At 45.9% G+C, this 26875-nt stretch overlaps 1 protein-coding gene across 1 annotated transcript in view; it reads left to right on the top strand.

Annotated features, from left to right (window-relative positions):
* Positions 1-15392: 15392 nt before the first annotated feature.
* UBASH3B (ubiquitin associated and SH3 domain containing B) overlaps positions 15393-26875 on the top strand; it is a 61760-nt gene continuing 50277 nt past the window's right edge. The window contains exon 1 of the mRNA XM_088177756.1: positions 15393-15651. Within this exon, the coding sequence (XP_088033882.1) occupies positions 15500-15651 (152 nt within the window). The 5' untranslated portion in view covers positions 15393-15499. The remainder of the gene's footprint in view (positions 15652-26875) is intronic.

The raw sequence follows: 26875 nt of genomic DNA, 5'->3' as shown, positions 1-26875 counted from the left end.
CACAATTGAGTGCAGGAGTGCAGTGACTGAGGCACTGGCAGGAGGAATGTACAGCTCGAGGAGAAGAAAAGCAGCGAGACACGCCGTGACATGTTATCATTAGGGAGTCATAATTTCCTTCCTGCAGTCATACAACAGCTGTCAGTAACATCTCCAACACAGACCATGCATTAGAATACCATAGCAAATGCCTTTTCAGGCAAGAGAAAGAGAGGGCATGTTAAGTGGGTGAGCAGCAGGGAGAATATTTTGACAGCCTGCATGCATTAACCTCCCCGTGCAACGCCCACAACCTTTGCCAGAACGCGGCTTGGGAGACACCTGCCCCAGCCGGCTGTGAGAGAGGGACCAGCAGCACCCCCAGAGCCACCAGCTGCCCAAATGTGGCCGAGCAGGGGACAGCCACTGAGCCGCTGTCACCTCGGGGCTGCAGAGCTGCAGCTCCACCCTCCCAGGTGTGAGTTTGGGTTCAGGGGGATGCTGGATGTGCTGCGGGGACACGGAGTGATGGCACAGCTTGTCCTTGCACATGGGGGTTTCCTCCTGCCTCGCCTTCAACAGCAGGGATTTTTTTATTTTTTTTTTAACCTTCAATCCATGACTTTTTATCGACCTAGTGTCCCTCCAGTGATGCCACTTCAAAGCAGAAGTAATTCAGACCCCTCACAGCTTCTCCCTCAATCCTGACCTCCTGAGGAGGCTCCACACCACCCTGCTCCCCAGGAATCCACCTTCCCTTGCCCATAAGGTACCAGCCTGCACATTTTCAGGAGAAATTTTCCTCACGTGGATGAAGTCCTCAAGGGTTACTGTAATTGTTTGCCATCAGTAGTTTATCTAAGGCAGCCTGATTATTAAAGCTTCCAGTGCAGCTTTTCCACGAGCAAGGCTCTCATTACGAGGCAGGCTGCAACAACTCATCAATCTCGGGCAAAAGATAATTAATCAGCACCCAGAGCCATTTTTGCAAATATAAAGCCTGGTTGAAACAAACCAAAATAAGAGGGGGGGAAGCAGGGGGGCAACCATGACAGAGCTGTTGGCACTTGCCAAGTCCTCTTGATTAAACTTATTTTCACCTCCAGGTGCATACACAGGATGAGTTTTGTTAATTAAACCTGCCAGTCACCTCATTATGCATTCAATTAAAAAAGCCTGATGCCTTGATTTTATGCAGCTGGCAGGCTGAGCAGTGACAGGCCGTGTTGTTAGAGTGCCCAACTTCTGATGGGGAGGGGAGCAGAGACGCTCCAAAATATGGCCAAGTGCAAGGTTTGCTAATTGGAAACCCTCTCGGTGTTTTATCTTTATTTTTTTATTATATTTTTAAATATTTTTTTGTGGGCATAACGGATGGGTTGTTTATCAGGCAGGCTGTTCAGAGTGGAGGTGGAGGCAGAGAGTGGAAGAGTGTGTTCGTCTCATTTGGAAACCCATAAAAGATGCTGGGAATATTCATGACAGGCTCTGGCAAGGTTAAGGGATGAGGAGAGTGGCACCTAGATGCCATGGTGATGAATGCTGTGTGAATAGATTAGACAGAGGCCCTGAAGCCTCTGTAAAATTGTGGGGTTTTAATTTAGATGAAAGATAGCCTTTATTCTTGAGGCATCACGCTGGGAGGAGCTGTATGCAGGTCCTGGCTCTGCTACAAACTCCTTGCACGACCTTGAATAAATCCCAGGGCACCATTCTTTGAAGGTGCCTGCAGCTCCATCCTGCAAGAGGCAACCCTGAGCCACCTGTGTGTCCCTCAAACATCCAGCAGCAGCTGGAGGCTGTCCCTGCTCCCCCAGAACAGGCAATTCCTGCGAGGAGCCCTGGGCTGACAGGATGAAAACCTGGAACTTTGGTGACCAAAAGCTCTGTGTTTCCCACTGACATTTCTGACTCTGCCTCACGCTGGCAGCAGCTCTGAGAAGTGACCTGCAGCACAGGTGACCCGTCTGGCACGCCCTGAGGCAGCGAATTTATATTTATTTTTTTTTCCTCCCTCTGTTTCTGTTGTTTTCTGCAAGTTTCCACTGAGCTGACACACAAGAGAGATTCTCTCCCAGCACTCTGCTAACATGTTAACCACATCTCTCCCCCTCAGACCCTGGTGAAAATCTGGGAATTAATGCCTACACCAGCCATGGGAAGACCTCTGGACACTGCCAGCAGCATTGATTTCCTCTTCTTTTCGTTTTTTTAAGCAGTGCTTTACAATTGTGCCTTTTCCCCACCTTTGCTGCAGCTCTCCAGTGGGTAACTGGATATTTTGTGCCTGATGAGGAGTGAAGCAGATATTCTAAATTCCCCCTGTGTCCCAGAGCTGAGTGGAAGTGTGAGGAGCTGAACTCTGACCAAGGAGCTCCCTCGAGTGTTGTATGTTTGATCAGAGCATGAAATGGAGAGGGTGTTGTTATTATTATTGTAACCTTCTGTGCTATCTGCTTCCAGGCCCCCTGCAAGCACTGGAAGCTCCACGAGGATGTCTAAGGACAAAGCACACTCCAAACCTCAAAAAATCCCAGCAGAGCTCTTGCATGACCTGAACCCTGTTGTCCCCCAATATGAGAGAGCTGGTCCCAACCCAGAACATTCCTCAATGCAGATCAGCAGTCCAGCCTCTCTTCCCTGGTGGATTTATTTATTCTCCTGTCAGCAATTGTGTCCCTGTCACAGCAAGGCCAATTGGGGCTGGCAGGAGCCACAGCAGCTGGCCTGAATTTTTTTATTGCAACTTTCATTGAGAAATACTTTGCCAGAACACCAAGAAGGGTTGTGAAGGATGTTGGGTCTGATATTCCCTGTTGGAACAAAGCACGGGATGGATCATGGAGCCCATCCAGCCAAATTCCCTTGGGGGTGAGTCTGGGTTTGAAGGGGTTTGGAGCAACCTGGGATAGTGGAAGGTGTCCCTGCCCATGGCAGGGGAGTGGAACAGGATCAACTTTAAGGTTCCTTCCAACCCAAACCATTCTGGGATTCTCTGAAAATGCCAGATTTAGGCTCAGGTCTGTTTTCTGAGCCAGACTTAGACTGGAGTCTTTCACATCCCAGGTGAGAACTTGGCCCCCCTGAGGCAGCAGCTGCTCTGCTCAAGGAATCTCATTTCCCTGTGAAAGTTTCCTGAAAAAAAATCACAGCTTGGACACAACATCTGGATGGAAGAAAGTGATAAAACCACAGGCTTTTTTAAAAGCAACCTGTCATTCTTGAATTCCAGCCAGGAATGCACATCACCGGGATCTTCACCTTTTCCAGCAGAGGATGGTTTGCAATTCCACCCACACTTTATTAACACATCCCAACCTGCACAGACCAGCACCTACTGCTCAAAAATCTTAGGACAGGACAAAATTTTCTTTGCTATCTCAAACTTCCAGCACAGGAAAATAATTTGGTTTGCATGAATGGGATATGTACAGAGACATCTTCCCATGCTTTGTCTTTCCAGCCCTTGACTCCAGGGATTTTCTTAGGCAGAGAAAACCAGGTGAGAGCTGAACTTGCCACCACAAAGGAAATCCAGAGAATATAAAATTTAAAATAAAAAATAAATCAGATATTCCAAGAGAAGCTGGAAAGCTTTTCTCCAGCCTACCACTGTAATTGCTGCTGTCCTCTCTTCACATTCATTTGCAAGGATAAAATGTAAAAAGAAAATTAGGGATATACAGCTTCCACAAGAAAGGTTTTAAAGGCTGTTCCTTCACACAACAATTCTCTGTGCTCAGCTCTCAGCTGATCCTGCTCTCCACCCCAGGGACTGCAAAGCTGGAGCTGAACAATTTTTTTTATTATTATTATTCTTTCTCAGTTTTGAACACCCATCCTTTTAACCCCGTGCCCTCATCTAGAAAATCCTGGCCTTTTCTGAGCTGTTCTTTTTGGGATAAATGTGCCCTATTCACTTCTCTCAATAAGTAATGCTTGAGTTATTTCTGGGTGAGTTCCACCTCTCTCTGTGCATTTCCCACACACAATTATTGCCCAAACAGCCAGAAGGCAAAACAGAAATCAGGGACTTCGAGCTGCCTTGGAAATCTGAGTGCTGGGATTAAAACACAACAAACTCCAGGCTCAATACATTTTGTACCCACTAGATGGGGCAAAAAAGCCATATTCTGATTAAAAAGGTCTCCAGGTGCTCCTTTCACTACTTTCACCTGGCCCTGATTGGGAAAAGATCTTAGAAGTGTGTAAGAATTACAGAGAAGCTTCCACTGATCTCCCAAAGAGAAACTCAAGATTCCTGACACCCTGGGATGGTTCTTTCTCAAAACCTTCCTAGAAAACTCCTGGAGGGTGAAGTTCAGGTCTCAGGGAGGTTGTGCAGGCTGAAATCCCATGGCCAATTGCTCTGTAATTCCAAACCCCACCATCCCAGAGCAGTTCCGTGCCTAAAAACCAAATATTGACAGGGATATTCATCCCATGTCTCTCCTCCAAGCAATCCCTGCAAAAACTGCTCCCACTGGACCTCAACCTGTACATAACAAAACAAGAATTTCCTGTAACCACTGACTCCTCTCCACACCCAGAATTCCCAGCTGACAAATGAAATTTTCCTACCTGCAAAGACTCCTTTTCTTCTTTAACGCTTTACGAGACCACGGCATGAGAAATGAGATAAAACTTGGTGAAGCTCCATGAAAAATAAACCAAAACCTCAGTTCTGAGGAGCTGGGACCTTCCACTCCCTGCAGCCAGGGAAATCTGATGTGTGATGCACCAAAAGAGTGGCTGTGCTCCTGCAGCTCGTTATTGAACACAGCTTTGCTGGGTGCCTCATTTCACCCACTCCTCCTTACACTCGACACCTGTGCACAACCTGGCACAGAAATCAAGGTTTTAATTCCTGCTTTTGCAGGGATTCACCCACCAGACCTCTTGAAAATGCACAGAAAACCTGATTTAACACCAAAAGACAAGACTGTAATGCTGCACAACTGAGCTGCAGCTGCTCCTGGCCAGAATCGTGTTTTACCAGGGATCATTTCAAGGTAGGGAACAGGAATCTCCACTGAGGAGCAGCCTCAGCCTGAAGCAGAGCACAGATGAATGAAATCACTTCATTCCCTTTGCCCTGGGTTTCTTATTTCCATGCTGAAAGCTCTCCTGCCTTTCCAAGGATGGAAAAACCATTCCCATCAAGCCCCAGCCCTTCCTCCAGCACTCCCAGAGCTCCTTGGACTCCTCCAAGAGGCAGCTCAGGATCCCATCCCAGCCAAACCTTAATGCAGCCCCATTAAAAGCCTCATGTCATGTCTGCAAACCTCATCTTCAATCACACTCCTGGCCTGCACATCCTGCACCTCGATTCTTTTTTCTTTTTTTTTTTTTTTCCTCCTCCTTGTTTTGTCATACATAATTGCCAAGGTCTCAAGGAGGAGGAGAAATGGAAAGGAGACATTTGAGAGCTGCATTAAAACCAAGTGCTCTCAATTCTTCTTTTCCCTGAGCTGCTGGGAAGTTCCTCCTGCTCCAAATCAATAGGTGGGAGCAGTGGGGTGGACTCATCAAACCTGCTTTGGGTGGGGAAGGCAGGAAGGAATTCCAGATTTAAACACCCACGGAGAAAGTTCTGCCAAGCAGCAACTGCATCTCACCCCAGAGAGGGATAAATTTCAGCAGAGCAGCTCCCAGGCTTTCCACACGAGTGGAAAACGTTCCCACAAAATATTCAGGGTGAGAAATCCCTTCCAGCAGAGCTGAGGGAGGGAAGCTGATCCCAACCCTGCCTTTCTTATGGTGTCACATCCAGACATCATTCTGCATGTGCCAGAAGGGGTTCTGGCCCTAAACGCCCCATCTGCCATAAAACCACAGGTATGGGTTGCTTGGAGGTTTGGGATTTGCCAAAGTACCCAAATATTGTGCAAATATTGTGGGTCCTTGCTTTGAAATGCCTCTCTGAGACCTTAACCTCCAGGAAAAAAGCTTAGGAACAGCCAAACCAGGGGGAAAAAAAGCCACTTTTAGTCACACTGGGATTAGGTAGCTTCAAGCTCTTTCTTAATCCCAGTGAGAAATAAAGAATTGGAGTCACTGTGCTTCATTTTTCATGATTTTTCTACTACTCCATGATTTTTCTTTACAAGAAGAATGAAAAACCAGGGCTGGGACACAACAGCTGATGGAAAAACTCATCACTCCTAAAAAAAGTCAGGAAATACAACTCTGCTTTGGGTTTATTAGCTCTGGGACAGAGCCTGATGTTGGCACTGGTTTAAAGTCCATGGACTGGAGGGGGAAAGGGCAGGGAGGGCCTTTCCCTTTTGGGAGAAATCTGTTCTTTTTATTCATCAAAAAATCAAAAATATCAAAATATCCCAGGGCAACTCCTCTTCTGGTGGCCTCCTCCATGTGGTTGCCAAGCTGGGAAAAATTCCCTCAGTGCACAAAAACTGTGGGGAAAAAAAAATCAAAAATGACATTGGGAATTATTCAATTATCCCAGAAAATCTTAGGGAAGGGGAGGATCACAGGAGGGCAAACTAAAGCTGCATTCAGCAGGATTTGGGGGCCACTCGAGGCAGAGGAAATCCAGTATGAGCAGCCAACACAAGAGGGAAGTGCAGCACCAAAATCCAGCCCTTGGCAGGGAAAGAGCAGCAGGATCCAGTCTGGGCTTTGGGGTGTGGAAGATTTGGGACAATCCTGGTGGAGCCTTCCCCCCTCCCCTTGTGATGCTGATCCCGTTTATTTCACTTACTTTGCAAATACTTGAGCAAAGGCTGTCATTTAAAGCCAGGCTTAAGTTCAAAGTCGTTTAAAGTCAGGCTTAAGTTCTGGACTGCACCAAGGTACATTTATAATGATCCCGTTTTTTCTGCTCTAAATTCAGCTATTCCATCAGCTGCTCTTTGTCACAGTGGCCTTAAAATGACAACACTTCTTAACCTAGAGCAGGAATCTGAACCCAGCCACTTCAGGACTTTTTCCTCCCGTGTTTCAGAAGCTGGAACAGGAAATCCTACCAGATTTCACGGGACTAATGAGATTTCAGGCTGTACTTTGAGCCACAACAACTCTCCATCTTAACAGCACCACGGAATGACTCAAAAACACCTTGCTGAACAAAACCTTCCCTTTTCTTTTAATTTCTGATTATTTATTTTGAGGGTGTAAAGAGAATTTTTGCAGGATGCCTTTGCATTTCCAAAAAAAAAAAACCTCAGAGGAGAAGCATATTCTAGGAACTCTAGAATTACTTTTGTCAGAAGATTAAAGATCTTTGTGCTTCAATATCTTGAATATCTGAAGCAGCACCTCTGTCCTGATGCCTTAGGATTTTATATTTTCTATTTTCCATCTATTTGTAACCCTGCAATTCTTTAGTGCAGAACTCTAAACTCCATATCCAGTGTGAGCTGCTGCTCTCCCATTTGGGGCACACACAACAATTCCTCTCCAGGCCTGGCAATCAAGGACACCTCACTGCCTCAGGCCTGAGAGATGGAAACAAAAGGGAGTTGGGGGCAGCAAACTTGGGGTAAATGACTTCATTACCTGGAGCTGGAATTGGAAGATGAACCCCCAAAATGCAAATGGCCCAAACTTATCAAAGTGTGCAAACCCGTGACCCATTGTCCATTTTGGTTTGTCTGCCCTAAATGTACCTGAAGGCTCTTCAATAAACAGAACTGCTTTTTATTCTCTTGATTTTGTCTTGTCTCTGTTTTTAGGTGGCCCAACAAGCATCGCTCCAGGCAGGGAATTGATGATGTGACATCAGATTTGCTGGTGGCCACCAAGCCCTGCTGCCACCCCAGCTCCATTCCCTCCTTTCCCCATCCCTGAACATCTCTGCCCTTCACCAGGGAGCACCTCCAGCATCCCTCAGCTGGGCTGGCACTGCCCCAGGGCTGTGTCACCTCCCTGCTCTGGGGCTGCAGCTCAGGAGGGGGAAGCTCTGTCTGAGATGTGCACAGAGGGGAAATGTTCACACAATGAGAAACAGATGGGCAGGGATTTGCAAACAGGAACTCTTCTCTTCCCTCGTTTGCCTCCCTTGTTTTGTTTATCCCTGAAAATCCTAATGCAAAACACAAGCAGGGGGAAACAACTGCAAGTGATTCCAGAGCTGCAGAGCTCTGACAAATTTATTTTGGATGGGATGTCTCGAGTAAGGCATCAAGTCTTACCTTGGGCCCCAGCCCAGCAGATCCAGGGAATCATTTCCTTGCTGGGAATACAACAAGGAGACTCTGAGTAGTAAAATTAAACACACGTGTGCACTTTTAATCAGGCAATTTGGTTTATTTCTTTTATTTATTTTTTTTTTTTTTTAGAGATGACAAGAGCACGGTTTATGCTAAATATTATCAATCCAGATCAGAGTTTGGACTGAGTATTTAATTCTCTGCATCACTCACCTGAAGAGAGAAGCAGCTGAAATCAAAGCTCCGTGGAAATTTATGCTCCAAAAGATGAATGTAACATTTGAGTAAATGATTGCAAAGAGTTACACGTGGAGCCACAGACGGGGGAATTTAATTTACACAGAGCAGCCTCTCTCTTTTAGCCACTCATCTAATGAAGATTTAAATATGAAATAAATTGCAGACACTTCCAGCAGGAGCAGGATGTTGGATGATGCTCATTCATATTGAAATTACAGCTTTAAGTTCCTCTCAAGCTACAGAAATGTGTTTATAATGGACACACACGTACATGTAAAATAATCCTCTAATCGTTGTACAGTGATGTTTTCCAGATAAAATTCTTATCAAAACCATTAAAAATCGGTCTCCTATGTCCCTAAGCCTGTTTGATGACTACATTAGAAATATTTCCTTTTCAAATCGTGCTTATCTCTGCCATGTGCTGTTTCATTATTTCTGTTTCAATGAACTTTGTGAAACTTGGCTGAGCATTTTCACAGAAGCACTTCCAGGCTCTTCTCCATTCAAAGGTTGTTGTTATGCACAAAGAGAGGAAAGTTAAAAAGCAAAAATAACTAAAGGAAAATGAGGGAAGGAACCAAAGCATCACTCCATTGACTCGAGCTGGTTACTGCCTGTCTTTGAGATCAAATGAAATCAACCCTCATATTATTTCAATATCCTCATACAATATTCTCATATTATTCCAAACAATTCTACCATTTCAGCCAATTGTACCAGAGAATTAGAATTATTTCAATGACCACAAGCACCCCATCCCCTTCCTTTCCAATGTTCTGTTAAACAAAAGCTTTTTTTTTTTTCTCGAGGGAATCCAAGGAGGGCTCAGGAACGCAGCTAAACAAATCACCACCACCCAAAAAAAAAAAAAATTAATTCCAAGCAATAAAAAGCCCCAAAAGAAAGAGATTTGCAGACTTTGTACAACCTCCTGCAGCTCAGCACATTTTGCTGTGTGGGGGAGTTGGGGAAATCCCAGCAGCTTTCTTTTGCACCACGTTGATTCTTGGCTCAGTCCCCAGCAAAGAAATGATGGTGGAAATAAACTGGATCCACAGCAGGGACAGCCAGGGGACAGAGATAACACAGCCAAGGACATGGGGGTTTCTTGCACATGGGCTGCAAGTTGGGGCCTTTTAAATATTTCATTGACTCAACTCTTCTCCTGCTAGCAGAGGCTGCAGGGAGCAGCCCAACTTCTTCTCCAGCTCAGAAAAAGTGGAGTTTTTTATAGCAATAAAAGCAGATTTTACACCAATAAAAGCGGATTTTGCACCAATATTTTAATTTGCCAGTGGGTTTTAGCTGAATCTCACCTGGAGGGTTTGTCCCAGCTCACTGTCCAGAGCTCCCCCAGCTGCTGTGCCAAGGCAGGAGAAATTAAAACCAAGTTTTGCTGAATGTAACTCATTTCCAGGTAGATGAAAGAACTCAGCCCTGGTTAGGAGAGGGTAAAGCCTCACTTTACAAAGCCTCAGCCACTCTCTGCTGCCACATCCACGGCTTGCTTGGCTTTTAATGACCCATGAAAAGCAAATCCTGCCCTGGTCATCCTCCAGGGACACACAGAACCCAGCTCTGGACTGAGTCAGTGTCCATCCTCTCACAGCAGAGCCAAAAAATAACTTTAAAATCCTTTAAAAATGAATGTATTCTTTTATTTCTCTTTTACTTTCAGGCCACACCTGTCATGTCCTGCCCTGAAATATCTGAAGGACATTTCTTGACTTACCCCTGCTCAACTGCATAACTCTAAACCCAAATGAAGGGATTAGGATGAAATTAAAAAAAAAATTAGGATGAAATTTTTAAATTAAATTAAATTAAATTAAATTTTGAAATTTTTAAAAATTATTTTAATGAGGAAAACACTCCAAAATGGAAGGAAATCTGAGCTAGAAAAGCAAAGTCTCAATGAAGCTCGTGGTGCTTCACTCACCCCACAATTCCACATCTGCAGCTGAATTTGGAGCCTCAGCCCCAAAAGCAATAAAAGCTGGGGATGGATAAAAAAATCCCCATTCCTGAAGCCCTAATAACTCTCCCAGAGCCCAAACCTCGTGGCAGGGATTTGAGGTGAGGGGAAAATGGGGGAAAAGTCCTTTCCCAAACTTCTGGCCAGAGCACAGCATCCACAAAGCAGCTGCTCCTTCTATTTTTAAACACTCTGGGGGCTCAGATATTGCAGTGATGAGAGAAGGGGAGGCTCGTGGAAACACCTGGGCAGATGGATGGGAAGGGAATTGTCCCTGAGGGATAAAAAAGATAAAGAATATAAAGTATATAATGAATATAAACTATACAAAGAATAGAAAGTATATAAAGAATATTAAAAAAAAAAAAAAATATAAAATATACAAAGAATATAAATTATATAAAGAATATAAAAAAATAAAAAATATAAAGTATGCAAAGACTAGAAAGAAGATAATGTATATAGAGAATATAAAAAATATAAAGAAGATAAAGTATATAAAGTATATAAAGAATATAAAAAATATAAAGAATATAAAGAATACAAAGAAGATAAAAAATATAAAGTATACAAAGAGTATAAAGAAGAGAAAGTATATAAAGAATATAAAAGATATAAATAATATAAAGAATACAAAAAATATAAGGAATATAAAGAATATAAAGACTATTAAAAATATAAATAATATAAAGAATACAAAGAATATAAAAATATAAAGAATATAAAGTATACAAGGAATATAAAGATATTAAAAATATAAAGAATACAAAGAATATAAAGTATATAAAGAATATAAAAATATAAAAATCTAAAGAAGAAATGCTGATTCCAGCTCCACCATCCAGCCCCAACAGGTCCCAAAGCTGGACAAAGGTGATTTATTCCTCAAGGCTGCTCTCAGGAATGTTGTTCTTCCACTTCCACCAAGGCTCAGCATAGAAAATGGGCTGGAATTTGTTGTTGCTTTGCTCCCAGCTTCACAAAAAAAAAAAAAAAAAAAAAACCAAAAAAACTTCTAAATAATAATTAAATAATAATTTCTCCTCTGCATGCTGTTTTGAATCAAGTGCAAGGCAGCTGTTGATTTTCCTCAGCCATAAATCACCATTCCTTGACACTTGGAAACTCGGGAGACTGGGGGGGGGAAAAAAAATAAATAAAAGGAGGTGTGAGAGGAGGGGAAACTGCTGAGGGTGGGCTGAGTTTTATTTTTCAATTCAATTTCTTTTTATTTTTATAGCACATCCTTGCTGGTGTGTTGCCACCCCTCGAGCAGGCAGGAAAATTAAAAACAAAAAAAAAAAAGAGGATGGAATTGCCAAGGATGGAGCTGGGATAAGGGGAAAAGTCTCTGCTCCATTTCCTGCTGCTGTGCTGATTATTGCAGAATATTCCCTTTTTTTTTTTTTTTTTTTTTTTGGGAGCAAAGCATCAAATTGGGAAAAGGGATAAATTTGGCTCAAATTCCTCAGGACCCTGAGCTCTTCCTACTGAAACCTCCCCCCTCCCTGTCCAGTGTGGATTTTTAAAACACTCCCCCCCAATTCTGTATTATACCAAAGGAAATGATAAAAATAATCCCCTAAAAATGCATTTTCCTGTAGGTAAAGGGATAAGATTTGGAGTTCACTCAGGAAAACGGTGGGATTTCACAGAGGGCACAGGCAAGGCTCTTGTTGCAGGAATTTCAATTCTTTTTCTGGTTTTGGGCACCCAAAAGTTGTTGCATTAAGCAGGAAAATGGTGAGCAGCAATACATGAGCACACGTAGAAATATCTGGGATGGAGCCAGCAACATAAGGCATTGTGAAAAAAAAAAAAATAAAAAACCAAACTAGAAAGGTTTTCTGTGAAAATCTGACAGCGTTTTAAATAAACTGAATATCACAGATATAATGCAAAGCCAAATAATTTTGTATATTTTGATTTTTTGGCTAAAATTGTTGTTAATTTTGGAGGCTGCAACACTTTTTTCTGGGTGTTCTCCTTTTAAAAAAATTTGCTTTCTACTTTTACTTTCTTCCCTTTCCCTATTTGATAACTGTGACAGCTTTCATTTTCAGCTAACAATAAAAAAATTTAAAAAAAAAAAGAAAAAAAGAAGAAAAAAGGTGGGTGGCAGCTCTATTTCCAGGCACACATGTGATAGCTGGGAGTAGAAAAAGAAACCTTTTTTTTTTTTTTCCCCAAATAAAAGGTTTCCAAGTAAAAAAGATCAAGTGCAGGGACATTACAGTTCCAAGGACATGATCTTGGCAGGCTTGGAAAATAATTTCCAGCCAGTCTCACCTAAAAAAAAAAAAAAAAAAAAAAAAAAAATCCTATTTCTGCTCCTTCTTGTTTGATTGCACTGAATCATCCAACCAAAGAAACTTCAATATTGCAACTTCTCTAATGTGGATTTATTTCTTTGATAATTCATTGTGTGAATCTGTCACAGCCAGAGGAAAGAGATTCCCATCTGGGCAAAGTCCCTGGAAGCTGCTTCCATAGCAAATTTCATTTTTATTGTTATTTCCTGGTTGAGTAATTCAGTTGGAGCACAGGAGGGAGGCCCAGGGAGAAAAGTCCAAACATTTTCTGCTGGCTGCAGGTCCTTGGGATTGCCTGGCTCGGATCAGGGTTAATTTGGGATTTTTTATTTTCTCCTTCAGTGTCTTTGTGGTGCCAAACCCTTCTGGGGGCTCCAGCAATCCAAATCTGAGCACAAATATTGTTATTGACACGCTTAATTCTCCCCCTGCATTAAAATGGAATAGAAAATATTGTTATTAATACCCTCAATTCTCCCCCTGCATTACAATGGAATAGAAAATATTGTTATTAAGACCCTCAATTGTCCTCCTGAATTAAAATGGAGTAGATTGGGTGCCTGATCCTGATTTCACAGCTGAAATCCACGACTGAACATTCGTTGGTTTCACCCTCTGGCTTTAATGAAGTCCTTACCAATTAAAAGTGGATGTAAATTAAAGAACCTCCACAACATCAGAGGAGATAAAAGTGATTTTAAGAGAGGAACAAGAAGAACTTTTGTTACTCTGGTTTTGGTTTTTTGTGCCATGTCTTCCTGGAGCTGGAATTTCTGTAGCATCCTTGGTTCAGGGATGGTTTTTCCCTGTGGATAAAATCAACTGGCACAGGAGGAGAATGAGCAGAGAGATGTGAGGGGAATTTTTTTCCCCTTCATTGATACAACAAAATGGAAATGGGCTATTGGTTTTCCCTAATGTGAATAATAACAACTGCAGTGATAGATTTGTCATTGCCAGTATTGATTTCCTTCCCCAACATAAACTATTTTTAAAAATGCCTCTTAATGGGTTTTTATTTGCTGGCAGGGTTGGGATTTCAGGCTGCTCTGGGAGGAGCAGAATCTGCCTGGCCTTAAAAATGAAAGGAAAAGTGGGGAAAAAAAAGAAAGTCGGGGGGAAAAATGGGCAGAGGAGAAGGATGAGAAGGATGAATTGAAATGCAATGAGGAGAAAAGCAGGAATATCTGCTCCACCCAGCCCACAGGAACCTGCAGGGAGGGGAGCAGAGCTGCTGGAAACACAAGGATGAGGTAAAAAATTTTGGAGCACAGTTCTTTAGCCTTGAAGCACGTCCAGGTGAAGCACAAAGAGAATCGAGTGGAGCTGCTGGAGAGAGCCCAGAGGAAACCACGGAGCTGCTGCAGGGCTGGAGAACCCCTGGAGCCAGGCTGGGACACCTGGGGGTGCTCACCTGGACAGGAGAAGGATCCAGGGAGAGCTCAGAGCTCCTTCCAGGGACTAAAGGGGCTCCAGGAGAGCTGGAGAGGGACTGGGGACAAGGGATGGAGGGACAGGACACAGGGAATGGCTCCCACTGCCAGAGGGGGGGGTTAGATGGGATTTTGGGAAGGAATTTTTCCCTGGCAGGGTGGGCAGGCCCTGGCCCAGAAAAGCTGGAGGTGCCTCTGGATCCCTGGAGTGCCCAAGGCCAGGTTGGACATTGGGGCTTGGAACAGCCTGGGATGGTGGAAATGTCCCTGCCATGGAAGGGGGGGGTGAGATGAGATTTGAGTTTGGGTTTTTCCAACTCAGCTCATTCCATGACAGTGGAAGTGGAGACTTGGAGAGCCCTGACCTCCCCTCTTTGCTCTTTGAGGAGTTTGGTTGGGATCACAGAGAGGATTTCCTAAAAAAATGAAAGAGAGTAAGAGAGAAAGAGAGAGAGAAGAAGGAAAGAAAGGAGGAAAGAAGGAAAGAGGGGGAAAAAAGGAAGGAAGGAAGGAAGGAAGGAAGGAAGGAAGGAAGGAAGGAAGGAAGGAAGGAAGGAAGGAAGGAAGGAAGGAAGGAAGGAAGGAAGGAAGGAAGGAAGGAAGGAAGGAAGGAAGGAAGGAAGGAAGGAAGGAAGGAAGGAAGGAAGGAAGGAAGGAAGGAAGGAAGGAAGGAAGGAAGGAAGGAAGGAAGGAAGGAAGGAAGGAAGGAAGGAAGGAAGGAAGGAGAGAGAAAGAAAGGAGAGAGAAAGAAAGAAAGAAAAAAGAAAGAAAGAAAGAAAGAAAGAAAGAAAGAAAGAAAGAAAGAAAGAAAGAAAGAAAGAAAGAAAGAAAGAAAGAAAGAAAGAAAAGAAAGAATTTATATATATATATAAAATATAAATAAATAAATAAACAAACAAATAAATATAAAAATTACAGTAAAGGCCAAGCGAACAAAACCAAATAATCAAATAAACAAAAGACTTCTAAAAAAAAAAAAAGAACAAACCCAATAAATAAATAAACGAACGCAACCATCATAATAAAGGCCGAACAAAAAAAAAAAAAAAAAAAAAAAACAACAAACAAAACCCCAAAATAACCGCGCGTGCACGTGCTTTCTTTATTTTTTTATTTTTTTTTTTTTTTAATAAAAAAAGGAAAACCTCCATTTCTCCCTCCCCCTCCCGCGCATCCCGGCCTCTCTCCCGCATCCCGCGGGCGCTCCGTGCCGGGGGGCGGGCGCGGGGCGCGCCGCTGTGGGCGGTGTCACCGCGGCTCCCCGGCCGTGTGTGTGTCTGTGTGTGTGTGTGTGTGTGTGTGTGTGTGTGTGGCTGTCGCCGGGCGCTGTCCCCGAGCCCTCGGCGTGCATGGCCCTGCGCGGGCGGCGATGGCTGCGCGCTGATGGCCCAGCCCGCCGCGCTCGCCATGGCTGCCAGAGAGGAGCTCTACAGCAAAGTCATCCCCCGGCGGAACCGCCAGCACCGCGCCGGCACCATCAAACACGGCTCGTCGCTGGAAATCCTGCTCTCCATGGGCTTCCCCAAAGCACGGGCGTGAGTCGCTGCCCCGCGGCGTTTTCCCCCTCCTTTCTTTCGCTTTGCGGACGGAGGGGAGAGAGAGAAAGAGGCAGAGAGAAGCGGCGGGCGCTGCTCGGCTGAGCCGCTCCGGAGCGGCGCGGGGCCGGACGCGGGGCCGGGGAGCCGGGGATCCAGCCCGGGAAGAGGCGGGGATGCACTGCCGGAGAGGGGGGATGAGCTCCCGGAGCCGGGGGGTGAGCTCCTGGAGAGAGAAATGCGCTCCCGGAGCAGGAGGATGCGCTCCCGGAGCGGGGGGATGCTCTGCCGGGGAGGGAAATGCGCTCCCGGAGAGGGAAATGCTCTCCCGGAGCAGGAAAATGCGCTCCTGGAGCGGGGGGATGCTCTGCCGGAGAGGGAAATGCGCTCCTGGAGCGGGGGGATGCTCTCCCGGAGAGGAAAATGCGCTCCTGGAGCGGGGGGATGCTCTCCCGGAGAGGGAAATGCGCTCCCGGAGCAGGGGGATGCTCTCCCGGAGCGGCCCGGACAGCGGGGGATGCTCTCCCGGCAGCGGGCAGTGCTCTCCCGGCTGCAAAGGGATGTTTGCCCGGCTGCGAGGGGATACGCTCCCGGAGCGGCCCGGAGATGCCTTCTCGGAGCAGCCAGGGAAGCGGGGAACGCTCTGCCGGTAGCGGGGGGATGCGCTCCCAGAGCCGGGGGATGCCCTGCCGGGGCAGCGGTGCGATGCTCTCCCGGGCTGAGGGGGATACGGCCTGGGGATGTCCTCTCGGAACGGCCCGGACAGCGGGGAATGCTCGCCTGGAGCAGGGGATGCTCTCCCGGGGCAGGGGATGCTCTCCCGGGGCAGGGGATGTTCTTCTGGAGCAGGGGGATGTTCTCCTGGGGCAGGGGGATGCCCGGGGATGCTGGAGGACCCGCGGGATGCTCCGTTCTCATCTCCCGGTGGCAGGAGCCCCCGGCTCCCGTCCCCGCAGCCCTCCCGTGTGGTCCCGAAGTTGGGGATCGCCAGGGAGGCAGCTCTTGCCAGCCAAACTGAAATTGCTTTAGCTCGGACACCCGGGGGGGATTTTCTTTAAGCCGTGTACAAGTCACTCTATAAACAACGGAGCAGCAGAAGTCGATTTCAATGTGTAGCCCGAAGTGGTTCGGTTTTTTCTCGTCCAATTCATGCCCTGGTATAATCTCCCTGAGTGTGTTCATGCTTTAAATTAATCAGGCAGCAAACTAATGATAACTAAAGTGACTCCTGAAGTGGGACTGCTCGTTTTGGGATGCAAATGAAGCCGGTGGGGATTGGGATGGTTCCTTGATCTCCCTAAGTTTTCTGTTTGTTCTTAATACCAATCAGAACTCCGGGATTTTGCAGCCTGTCTTGTCACAGGGTTTTTTTTATAAATATAGACAGGCACATGCAGTTTAAGGGCATATGTTCCTTGTGGATTCGTGGGATTGCACAGATCCACCAGCACATGCAGGAAATCTTATTTTTGTGTTCCACGGTGCTGCTTTGCACTCCTTATGGCTGTCAGTTATGTACTGAGCTCAGCACACAGCTTTCAGACACAGTGAATGCAAATGAAGAGCAGGGCAGAGCTCTGGTGACTTCATGCTTAGCTCGATTGGAAGAAAAGATGTGAATCTTTCAGTGAAGCTGGAATAAAAATAAAAGAAAAAGCCAGCTTGATCCTATGAATGAAAGTGGTTCTTACCTGCACAACAGTGCCATCAAGGCTGCCAGGCGGCCCTGCTCTTCCCTGACTCAGGAACTGTGTCTATGGGTCACATTCCTGCCCAAAAAGCACTGACATTTGTTCAAATGTACTCAGAGCTTCATCGTGCAAAGGAGAGAAGGTTAAAACAGGGAGCAAGCCCGAAAAAATAGGCAAAATATCCCTAAATGCAAAAAGTATTTATTGGAAATGCAACCGGGCAGAGAAATAAAGCTGTCGTGATATTGAGTTCAGGATAACCCTGTGGGATAACTCAGCAGAGCAGAGAAGGTTAAACACAGGGAGCAAGCCAGAAAAAGGAGCAAAATACCCCTAAATGTAAAAGATATTTATTGGGGTAAAGCTGTCTTGATTTTGAGTTCAGGATAACCCTGTGTGACAACTCAGCTCTCTGCTGGGACAGGCACCTCTCATCCCACCTGAAGGAGCAATGAGTGCCCCTGTTCCACCCTGCTGGCCATGCTACAAATAATTCATCATTAAAATTCACACAAGAAGCAAAACAGAAATAAAGCAAATAAAATCCAAGCAGTGCCACCAAGGGTAGGATGTGGATGGAACACAGGTTTGGGAGCTTGAGAGAAAAGGAGCACATGGAAAAAAAGACATTCCCTAATGGTCCAGAGGATGCTTTGTAAGTGGGAAAGTCCTTACAGAGGATTTCTCTGTAAGAGGGAATGAGAATTACCAAGATGCCAGCGAGGTAAAAACATCTCCCTGCCAGATATGGCATGGAGAAATCTTAAAGCCCTGGAGAGTTTTCCCCCAGAACTCTCCCACCTCTGTTTCCTTCCCCAAAGCCACAATTCCCAGCAGGAGCCAGGGAATTCAGTGAGATGGGATTTCAGTTCTGTGCACACAAACACGAGCCAGGCTGGTACTTAAAAGTGGTGACCATCTGTTTGGGTGGCTTATGCAAAACAAACCTCCAAGTTGTCAGACAAGTCTGTCAGGCATGTCACAAAATACCATGGCTGCTGGCAGCAGCAGCCTCCGGGCTCTTGGGTAGAGCTGGGGGGCACTGATTGGGGCAGGGGACACAGAGGCAGGGTCACACACACAGGGGTGAGCTGGAATTGGAATCCCCGGGGTGGTATTGAGGAGTGACATCCTGGGCAGAACTCACATTGCCTGACTTTTCAGCTCTAGCCGGTGTGTGTTAAAATAATCAAAGGTAAATGTGGTTAAATGTGATTTCCAAGTGGTGCTGGATGGCTCAGCTGAGGGGAGAAATTGGGCTTAGGCAGGCAGGAGCCAAGAGAGGATGGCAGGTAGCAAATACAAAACTGCCATGGATCTTGGGTTCACCTCCAGGGGTTCTTTGAAAAGCCTTTATTTGTCCATCTGCAGGTGGTTTATGGGGGACTGGGCATGAAGGGCCCATCAAAGGATGGGTCCTTCCTTTGTGAACTGAGATTCTACTGAAATGAATGGATCTGCACCCATGTCACTGCCCCACAGCTCACACTGAGACCTTGGAGATTTTCCCCATTCCCCCCTCTGAAGATTTTTTTTTGGCCCAGGCCCTTCTGTTTTCCTTCTTCCCAGCACCAGCTTCAATTCAGGGCTCCTCTGAATCACAAGGTGATGTTCAAACCACTTTTGGAAGCTTTTACCTGAGCACTGCAGTGTGTCATCCCTTTGAACCATCACCACGAGCTGCTGCTCTGCCCTGCTGGCTCTTGCCAGCACACAGCCATTATTATTATTATTATTATTATTATTATTATTATTATTATTATTATTATTATTATTATTATTTTATTTTGCAATTAACCCATTCGGTTACGTGCTGTCTGGTCCCACAGGCTGTCCCTATCCCCTGAAGTTTCTGATTGGAGCAAGCAAGGAAGGCAAAGGTGATGTTCTAATTCCCATTTTGCAATTTGGGCACTGAGGAAAACATTTTACCCTTGTTCACACAAAGGTTTGATCACACCCCCAGTGTTTCAATGCCCTAAACACAACAAGAGGATTCCTCCAGAAAGAGTCATACAAATATTATTTCCCAGTTGCCCCAAAATATTATTTATCATCTTGTTATGAATCTCCCATCAGTGGTTCCACCTAATTGTCATCCAGTCTGCCTGCCAGCACCTCCCACTATCATTTGGAATTCCTGTATATCCCTGAGAACAGAGAGAAGAAAAGCACAAAGTAATTTACAGGCCATCAAAACCACAGGGGATCATTTACAACTCCTGTGCATGGAGAAACAATTTTTTAAAAAATATCCAAAATGTGTCTATAAAAGTCTAAAATTGAAAAAAAATTAGTGATGGACTGCAGTTTCATTCAGGATGGAAGCAGACATTTTACCAAACTTGAATTATTAAAACTTATTTTTCCTGCATCAATGTGGCTCCAGAATCTGCAGTTTTAAAAATTTCATGTCAACCTTTAAACTCCTCCAAAATATGCTCAAAACCAGAAAGTTAAAATTCTAGCATAAGGAAAAAGAATTAATCCTGCTGTCTTTGTTTTAATTCTGGGTTCACATATGTGCATAAAATTTAAGATGTTTCAATTGCTGTGTACAGCTCTGAACTCAAGCCACAGCTCTGAGATGCTGCTTCAGAAGAGATCCAGGCCCTAAGAAAATAAAGATAATTTCCTGGTGCCTGCCATTACTCAGGCTGAGTAAATCACTGCCCATAACCAGAACACTTAAATTGGAGATATTGTGCTTTTTCTGTCACTGTGCTGTCTCTGATAAGCAGAAGAGATGACACAGGTGGCAGAGCTTTCCAAAACTACATGGATGTTCCATCCCCTCATCTGGGCCTGCAAAAGGGTTTAACTCTGTGTTCATGGAGGAGTTAATTCCCCTGGACCTGGATAAAACCAGTCCGACTTGGATTTACCTTCTCAGAGAATTTACAAGTATAAAAGGTTTCATTTTTGTTGAAGAAATGAAGCTCAGATCCAGTTTACAAACAGTAAAAGATTCTCTGGTGTTTGGAAAGGGATTTTTTCCTGCTAAGACATGTTTTGCTTAGTAACAGACTTAGCAACATCTCAGGATTTCAGCACAGCAAGGCTGGGAGTCGCTCCTTCCTCTAGGGTTGGAGCTGGGTTTGGGAAATTACTGCGTGGAAGAGAAGTGCTGCTCATCATTTTCAATTGTGAAGTGGTTTCCCTTCCTCCATGGTGTTTGTTTTCTGCAAATACTCCTGGCTGAAACTCATCCTGCCCAAAACCAGCCCCCGGTCCCACCTGAGCCCAAGCAGTTGAAGGATTTTCCTGATTCCCAGTGACTCTGCTGGCCCAGGGTGTGGAGGAAAACCCCATCCCAAGGGAAGGAGCTGATGGGCAGAAATGTTGCTGGAAGCAGCAGCTTGGGAGGCTCCATTGAGAGAGATTTCCAAGTTTAGCAGCACTGGAGGGAATCTTGAACTCTCGAATGGAAAATCCAGGTGTTGCAGCCACGAGGGTTTAGGGAAAAGCTTCCCCTCATGCTCTGTCTGTGCTGATCACTCAAGGTGGGGAGTCTGGGGCTCGGACTGAGCCCTGCATTGTGGCAGAGAAACCATCTGAGCAAAATACTTTCATTTCCAGTCCTGCCCACGGACATTTGTGAGCAGGAGCTTCCCAGGAAGGCTTTGTGACCTGTTCCCAAATGGTGAGAGAGGGACAAGTTCTGGAAGTCACTTGCACAAGCCCCTGGCCCCTGCACTCAGCTCTGTGCCCACGTCAGGGTTTAGGGGTGAGACTGGAGCAGTGTGAGCACTGAACTCTCTGGTTTGTGCACTCAGAGCAGTTCTGTCCATCTGTGCTGGAGGGGATCCAGCAGGTCTGCAGGACAGGGACAGGGAGATAAAGCAGCAGCTGCCAGGGAGGTGCTCAGAAGGCTTCAGAAACATCCATTTGGGACTCAGTCCCGTGGCTGCTCTGCACATGGATTTTAAATTTTTTTTTTTCCATTGGCTTTACTGCAGATTTCTGCTGTGGGACTGAGATGATTCCTGCAGGATTCAGGTTGTTCCGTGCCAGTGGCTCCGGTGTGTCTGGGGTATCTCCATGAGACAGTTCCTTACTTTAAAGATCTAAAGTGATAAACCACACAGGGCTCTTTATTTCCACAATATATTCTGAAAACCAAGGCACAGAGAAGCTTAGACATCAAATCTATAGCTAGGCTGATACTTGCACCTGAATCTGTAGAGTTTCAGTCTGTTCATGACAAGACTCAGATCTGGTGGAAGTAGAACAACAATTTCCATGACATGGTACAACATTTTCAGAGGGAGGGAGATCTCTTATCAGAGGCAAAGGAGTCGTTGCTGTGATAAGATCACACTGTAAAATGATAAAGGCAGCTGCAGTGCTTGGTGTTACCTCAGTGATTCAGGATGCTGGGCACAGACCTGCCATTAATCAAGTGGACACACAACTGCCATTAATCAAATCTGATGGCTGGGAGCAGTGGAACAATCAGATATTCGGGGCTGATATCCACGGAGAAAACATTGCTGCTACAAACATCGAGCACAGAGTTTAAGGACAGAGCAGCCCTGCACGAAGATTGCTCAGCCAAGGTCAGGGAGTCCCTGCAGGACTTGCTGGCCCCGAGAACGAGCTCGTGTGTGTTCAGGGAGGAAAACAAAAAGCGAACTCCTTTCTAGTGCCCTCACAGCCCACACTTCACTGGGATCTCGTATTTGAGTGTTTGAGCAGCATGTCCATGTGCAGTGAGGTCCTGGGTCAGCCAGCAGCCAGCATTCCCTGGATTGCTGAGATGTGGTTTTCAAGGCTGCCTGACTTTGGCAAACACTGACTGAGATGTCAGAGAGTTTCCTGGTCCCTGAGTACTCGGTTTGTTTTGGTATTAAAATTACATGGTGACAAGAAAACATTTCCTTAGGCTTCCGTTCCTCTGATGATTTCCTTGTCTCGGAGCCAAGGTCCTGAACTTGATCCTACCCTCTGCTCTAGGAAGAAAAGGAGCTCACAAAGTGCAACCCAGACCTCACATGTCACTGAGGGAGCCTGAAAAATTGCCCTGTGCCTTCTGTGTTAAAAACTTGATCCTTACCTTGCAATTCTCTTTCAAGCTCCCTATCAGCTTCGAGGGAAACAGATCCCAGTGTTATCTTTTCTGTCTCTTTTTCTTTCTCTTCACCTATCTCCAGACCTGATAGCACTGTCAGGAGCCAGCTTAAATGTACTGATGAGATTCTCAAGACAAAGAGTGGCAGGAGGAAGTCAGGATTTCAGATATCCAGCATGTTTGAATGGAGCCTTGTTGGCACTAAATGTTGGTTCTCCTTCCCCCTTGGGCAGTGGCAGCCTGTTGGGCTGTTTCCTGCAGAATTGTGCCTCTTGTAAAGCCCTCTGGAAGTTCATCCTTGGATTATTTGCTGCTGCTTTCTGAGCCTGTGCTCAGAGGATGCTGCAAGCCCTCGGGACTGGCAGAAGTCAGGAGGGAATTCCATTCTTGGAAAGATCATGAGAAAAAAAAAATTAAAAATCTTAAAAACTCGGTATTTTTAAATATCATATACTAACCCTGCTAGCTACTGAGGACACTTTTGTGTTTTTAAGCCACTTTTGAAAGTGAATTTGGCCTCCCAGATTTTGCTCAGCGTTGAAAACGCTGCCCTGGGTTTTGACTAAGAGCTCATCACGGATTCACAGCATGTGCTGTGCAATTGCAAAAAGAATAGAGACATCCGTGTGTGTGTCTGTGCTGCACCAGTCTAATTATCCTCAACAAGCAGAGTCATCAAAGGAGCTGTGCTTCAGCAGCTGACAGCGTTTTGGATTCCAGCACCAGGGCTCTCTGCAGCCTTTGTGCTCCACAATGGGCTGCCCTGCCACGCTGGGGCTCGCTCACCCCCTGCACAAACACACCCCAAGAGAGTCCTGGGCGTTTTTCTGTCCCCATCACGTTCTGGTTGTGCACAAAGGATGAGGCTGGACAGCAGCAAAGTGAAGGGGAAAAGGAAAAAACAAGCTGAGAAATGGAGGGAATTGCTGAAATTGCCATAACATAAACAGTGTTTGAAACCTCTTGTCCGTGTTCATAAGTTGCTGTACCTTTAAACCCACTCTTAAAATTTTCTCCTGAAGTTTAGCAAGTCCCAGCAGCCAAAGGTGGGGCCTGAGGTGCTCCTGAACCCCCCCCACAACTCAAGGTACAGAGCTGACACACCAGCCTCACACACCTGGGGAGCAGGAGGGCTCCTCCATTCCCTGGGAAGCCTCAGGATTCCCATTTCTCACAAAGATTCCCAAAAGAACACGGCTGCCTGTGCAGGTATGACAAAATCCTTCAGGTATGGTCAGGACAGGAATGGAATTGAAACAGAAAACCAGTAATTACAAATTGAGCCTGGAATGAGGGAGGAGATGTGTTTGATGTCTCTGCTTTCCCCAGACACCAAATCTGTGCCCTTGAGGCTGAGTTCTGGCGTTGCCAGCACCTTGCAATGTCCCTGTCAGCAGAACACCTTGGGAATGCTGTTGGAAGGATGTGGCTGAGCAAACCTTGGGATATCTGGCCTCTGTGCTAAGCCCAAAGATTGGGAGCTCTGTTAGACACCCACAGCCTGGCATGGAAAGAGGTTTTAACTGATTCACTCCCACCTCTCACCCCTTGCCATTAGCAGACACAAGCCAAGTGCCACTTTCCACCCTTTCATGAAGTATTAGTGATGAGAGCATCACCATGATTGTGCAGAGTTAATCATTTGGGGCTGCTGACTGTGACATCATTTGCCAGTGTAGAGCTGGGGGTGTTTTAGGGGAGATTTCTCATCTCCTGATGCATAAAAACGATTATTTTCTTTCCCTTGTGCTTAATGAAATCCAGCAAGTTCTTCCATGACTCATCCCATTAATGGGGTAACTCGGCCAAGCCCCTCAGCACATACTGGGGTGGCTGAGACCAAGATGTCCCAAACATTTCCACCCCAGCAGGCATTAAATGGCCCTGGGAGGACCTGAAATCGATGAGGTGCTGCTCTTCTGAGCCCTTCCCCATCTTACTGAGAGTGGTTTGCAGTTTCATGATGCAAATTTCAAGCCCTGAGTTAGTGCTGAGATGAAACTCCTGTGAGCAGAAACCTGAATTGATGTAGCACAGCCCCGTTGTGCAAGGAGGAAAGGTAAACATCCTCCCTGCTCCAGGAGCTGACACTAAATAGGAGCCAGAAAGACCCTCCAGAAGGAAGAAAGAAGCCAAGCCCTGATCCCAGCATTGCCTCCAAAATCCCTTTTTATCCCAGTGGTTACAGTGAGTTAGACTGATGGGTAAATCCAGAGCTGCATGAGGAACAGCTACTCCCAGATAAACACCATTCCCATTTTACAGACAGAAAAATGCAGCTTGAGACAATACCTGGGAGCTCCTGATGGCAGAGAGGGCTCCTTAATTAACATTTGCCATCCACTGGAGACAAAGGGCTCTCCAGAGCTGCAGGCTCTAAGTGGTGTCAATGATGTCCTGCTCTCTTGTTCTGCAATTATATTGGATTTTTGCCTCACAATCGATATTTCCTTCTGAGAGGAGCTGCCAAGCCCCAGTAAGTGTCAGATCACAATATATTAGCCAGGGAGAAGCCAGTTCTCCCAGGCTCCATTCAAAGAAATCTCCAGCTAACCCAGATTTGGAGCTGGTTTATATTCACACCAGTCCATAGGCAACAGGAGCAAGCCTGGGAGTAAATGGAGTTTACAGCTGCACCTTACAAATCACATTTCTGCTCCTTTTACAGTCTCTTCATAGCTGGATCATAAATGCATTCATGTTCTGAGGGGCAAAGCCTTCCAGCAGTGTAAATCAGCCCAGCACCATTTCCTTTGTTGGAGCAATAATAACACACAGCAGCTGAGCATCTTCCCCAGAAATAACCCAACTTTCATTGCTAGCAAAATTTCCTTTAGAGAAATGGGTATTTTATATCCATTTTATACCCAGAGAATGCTAAAAAGCCTGGGCATAAATAAGAGTCAAACCAAATAAATGAGAGTCAGCACCAAAGCCCCTGGGAAGGAAAATATAAACTCAGGTGTTTCAGAGCACATTTATGTTTTGGGGCAATGCAGTATTTTATAAATAGTGACTCCAGCTCCCTGCTTGGAGCTGGGGCACATAATCCTGCTTTTCCAGGCACATAATCCTGCTTTTCCAGGCAGCTGGATCCGTGGGAACGCTGATGATTTGGGTGTCACATCAGCCAAGCACAGCAGAGGATGAGTCAGGAAGGGCCCAGAGAGCCCCAGAGCTGTGATGGCACAGCACAGCTGCTGCTCCCTTCCAGAACCACAGCAAACACAGGGGAATCCACCCTCTGTCCTGTTCAGCCACCACTTAATCTCTGTCATGAGGTCTGAGCTGCACAATCAGAACCCCTCACACCAACCTGACACCAGCTGTTTGGGGAAATTTTAAAGTCTTGCTTAGATTTGGTAAAAAGAGTTTGATTTGCAGGGGGGAAACGACCTGCTCCCCCCTGGTATTTCCTGTTTTCTCCCTGAGGTAAAATTTTTTACTGGCATGGGAAGGTCAGCTTTTATGAGGACTCTTCATTTCATCACCCAGCTTCCCAAAGAAGCTCATCAGATGCTATCACAGAGCATTGAACTCCCTACAAACACCCTGACTGACTTCGGGGATCTCCGAGCTTCCTCCACTTCCTGCCCCAAAGCTGCTCATCCTCGCTGAGATCAAAAGACTTTCAGCCCCTGGCAATTGCAGGGGGAAGGATGATGTGCTGGAAGTGCAGAGTGTGCCTGGGATTCAGCTGGACTCACATATTCCTATTAAAATTTGCCAGCTTTTATTGGCACAGCCTGTAACTCCTGTGGAAGTGCATCCCACGTGGAGGAATTGGTGCATCACCCTGGCTGTGTCCTGCCAGGCTTCTGCTGTGACTCAGCCTGACCAAGGGCACAGGACCTGCTGAGATCCTTCCCAGCTTCTCCTGGGCAGCTCCAGGGAGCAGCCTCTGATTTCTGTGCTGGTTCTGGGTGTTCAGAAAGACCCATCTGCTGCAAAGGGAACTTTCAAAGGGCAGGGCTAAGGCTGCCCAGAGAAAAGGAAGAATCTTTCACAGGAGTGTGTCATCCCCAAAGAGCCTGAGGCCAGGTTGGCAGGGCTGGGTTTGGAAGTAAATTCTGGGATCCCAAAGCATGGCAACAGGATTGCCATGTTAATATTTCCTCCCTCTGCTCACCCCTGCCAATCTCTGTGAAAAACTGAAATAAAATTCTCCTGGAGCTGCTGCTTTCAAGCAGAGGACCAGGAGCTTGCATGGGATTTCCCTGGATGAGAGCTGAGGAATTTTCCATATTTGCTGTCAGCAGCTTGTTTTGGGGGAGCAGGATGGCAGAGCTGTCACCTCACAGCCAGGCTTGGGGAGGGATGAGAGCAGTGAGTGCCAGAGCACCAAACCCAGCACCCAAAACCCTCTCGTGCCTCCGTGGGAGTGGGGAGGACACTCACAGGGATTGTTTAATCCTTTCTGACAGCAAAAAGTCACTTGAAAACCTTCTCAGATCTCGCAGAA

The sequence above is a fragment of the Sturnus vulgaris genome, chromosome 23 (assembly GCF_052056855.1).
Source record: "Sturnus vulgaris isolate bStuVul1 chromosome 23, bStuVul1.hap1, whole genome shotgun sequence".
In the NCBI taxonomy this organism is placed as follows: domain Eukaryota; kingdom Metazoa; phylum Chordata; class Aves; order Passeriformes; family Sturnidae; genus Sturnus; species Sturnus vulgaris.
Note: the sequence above shows the minus strand (reverse complement) of the source record. Positions and strands in the feature narration are given on the sequence as shown.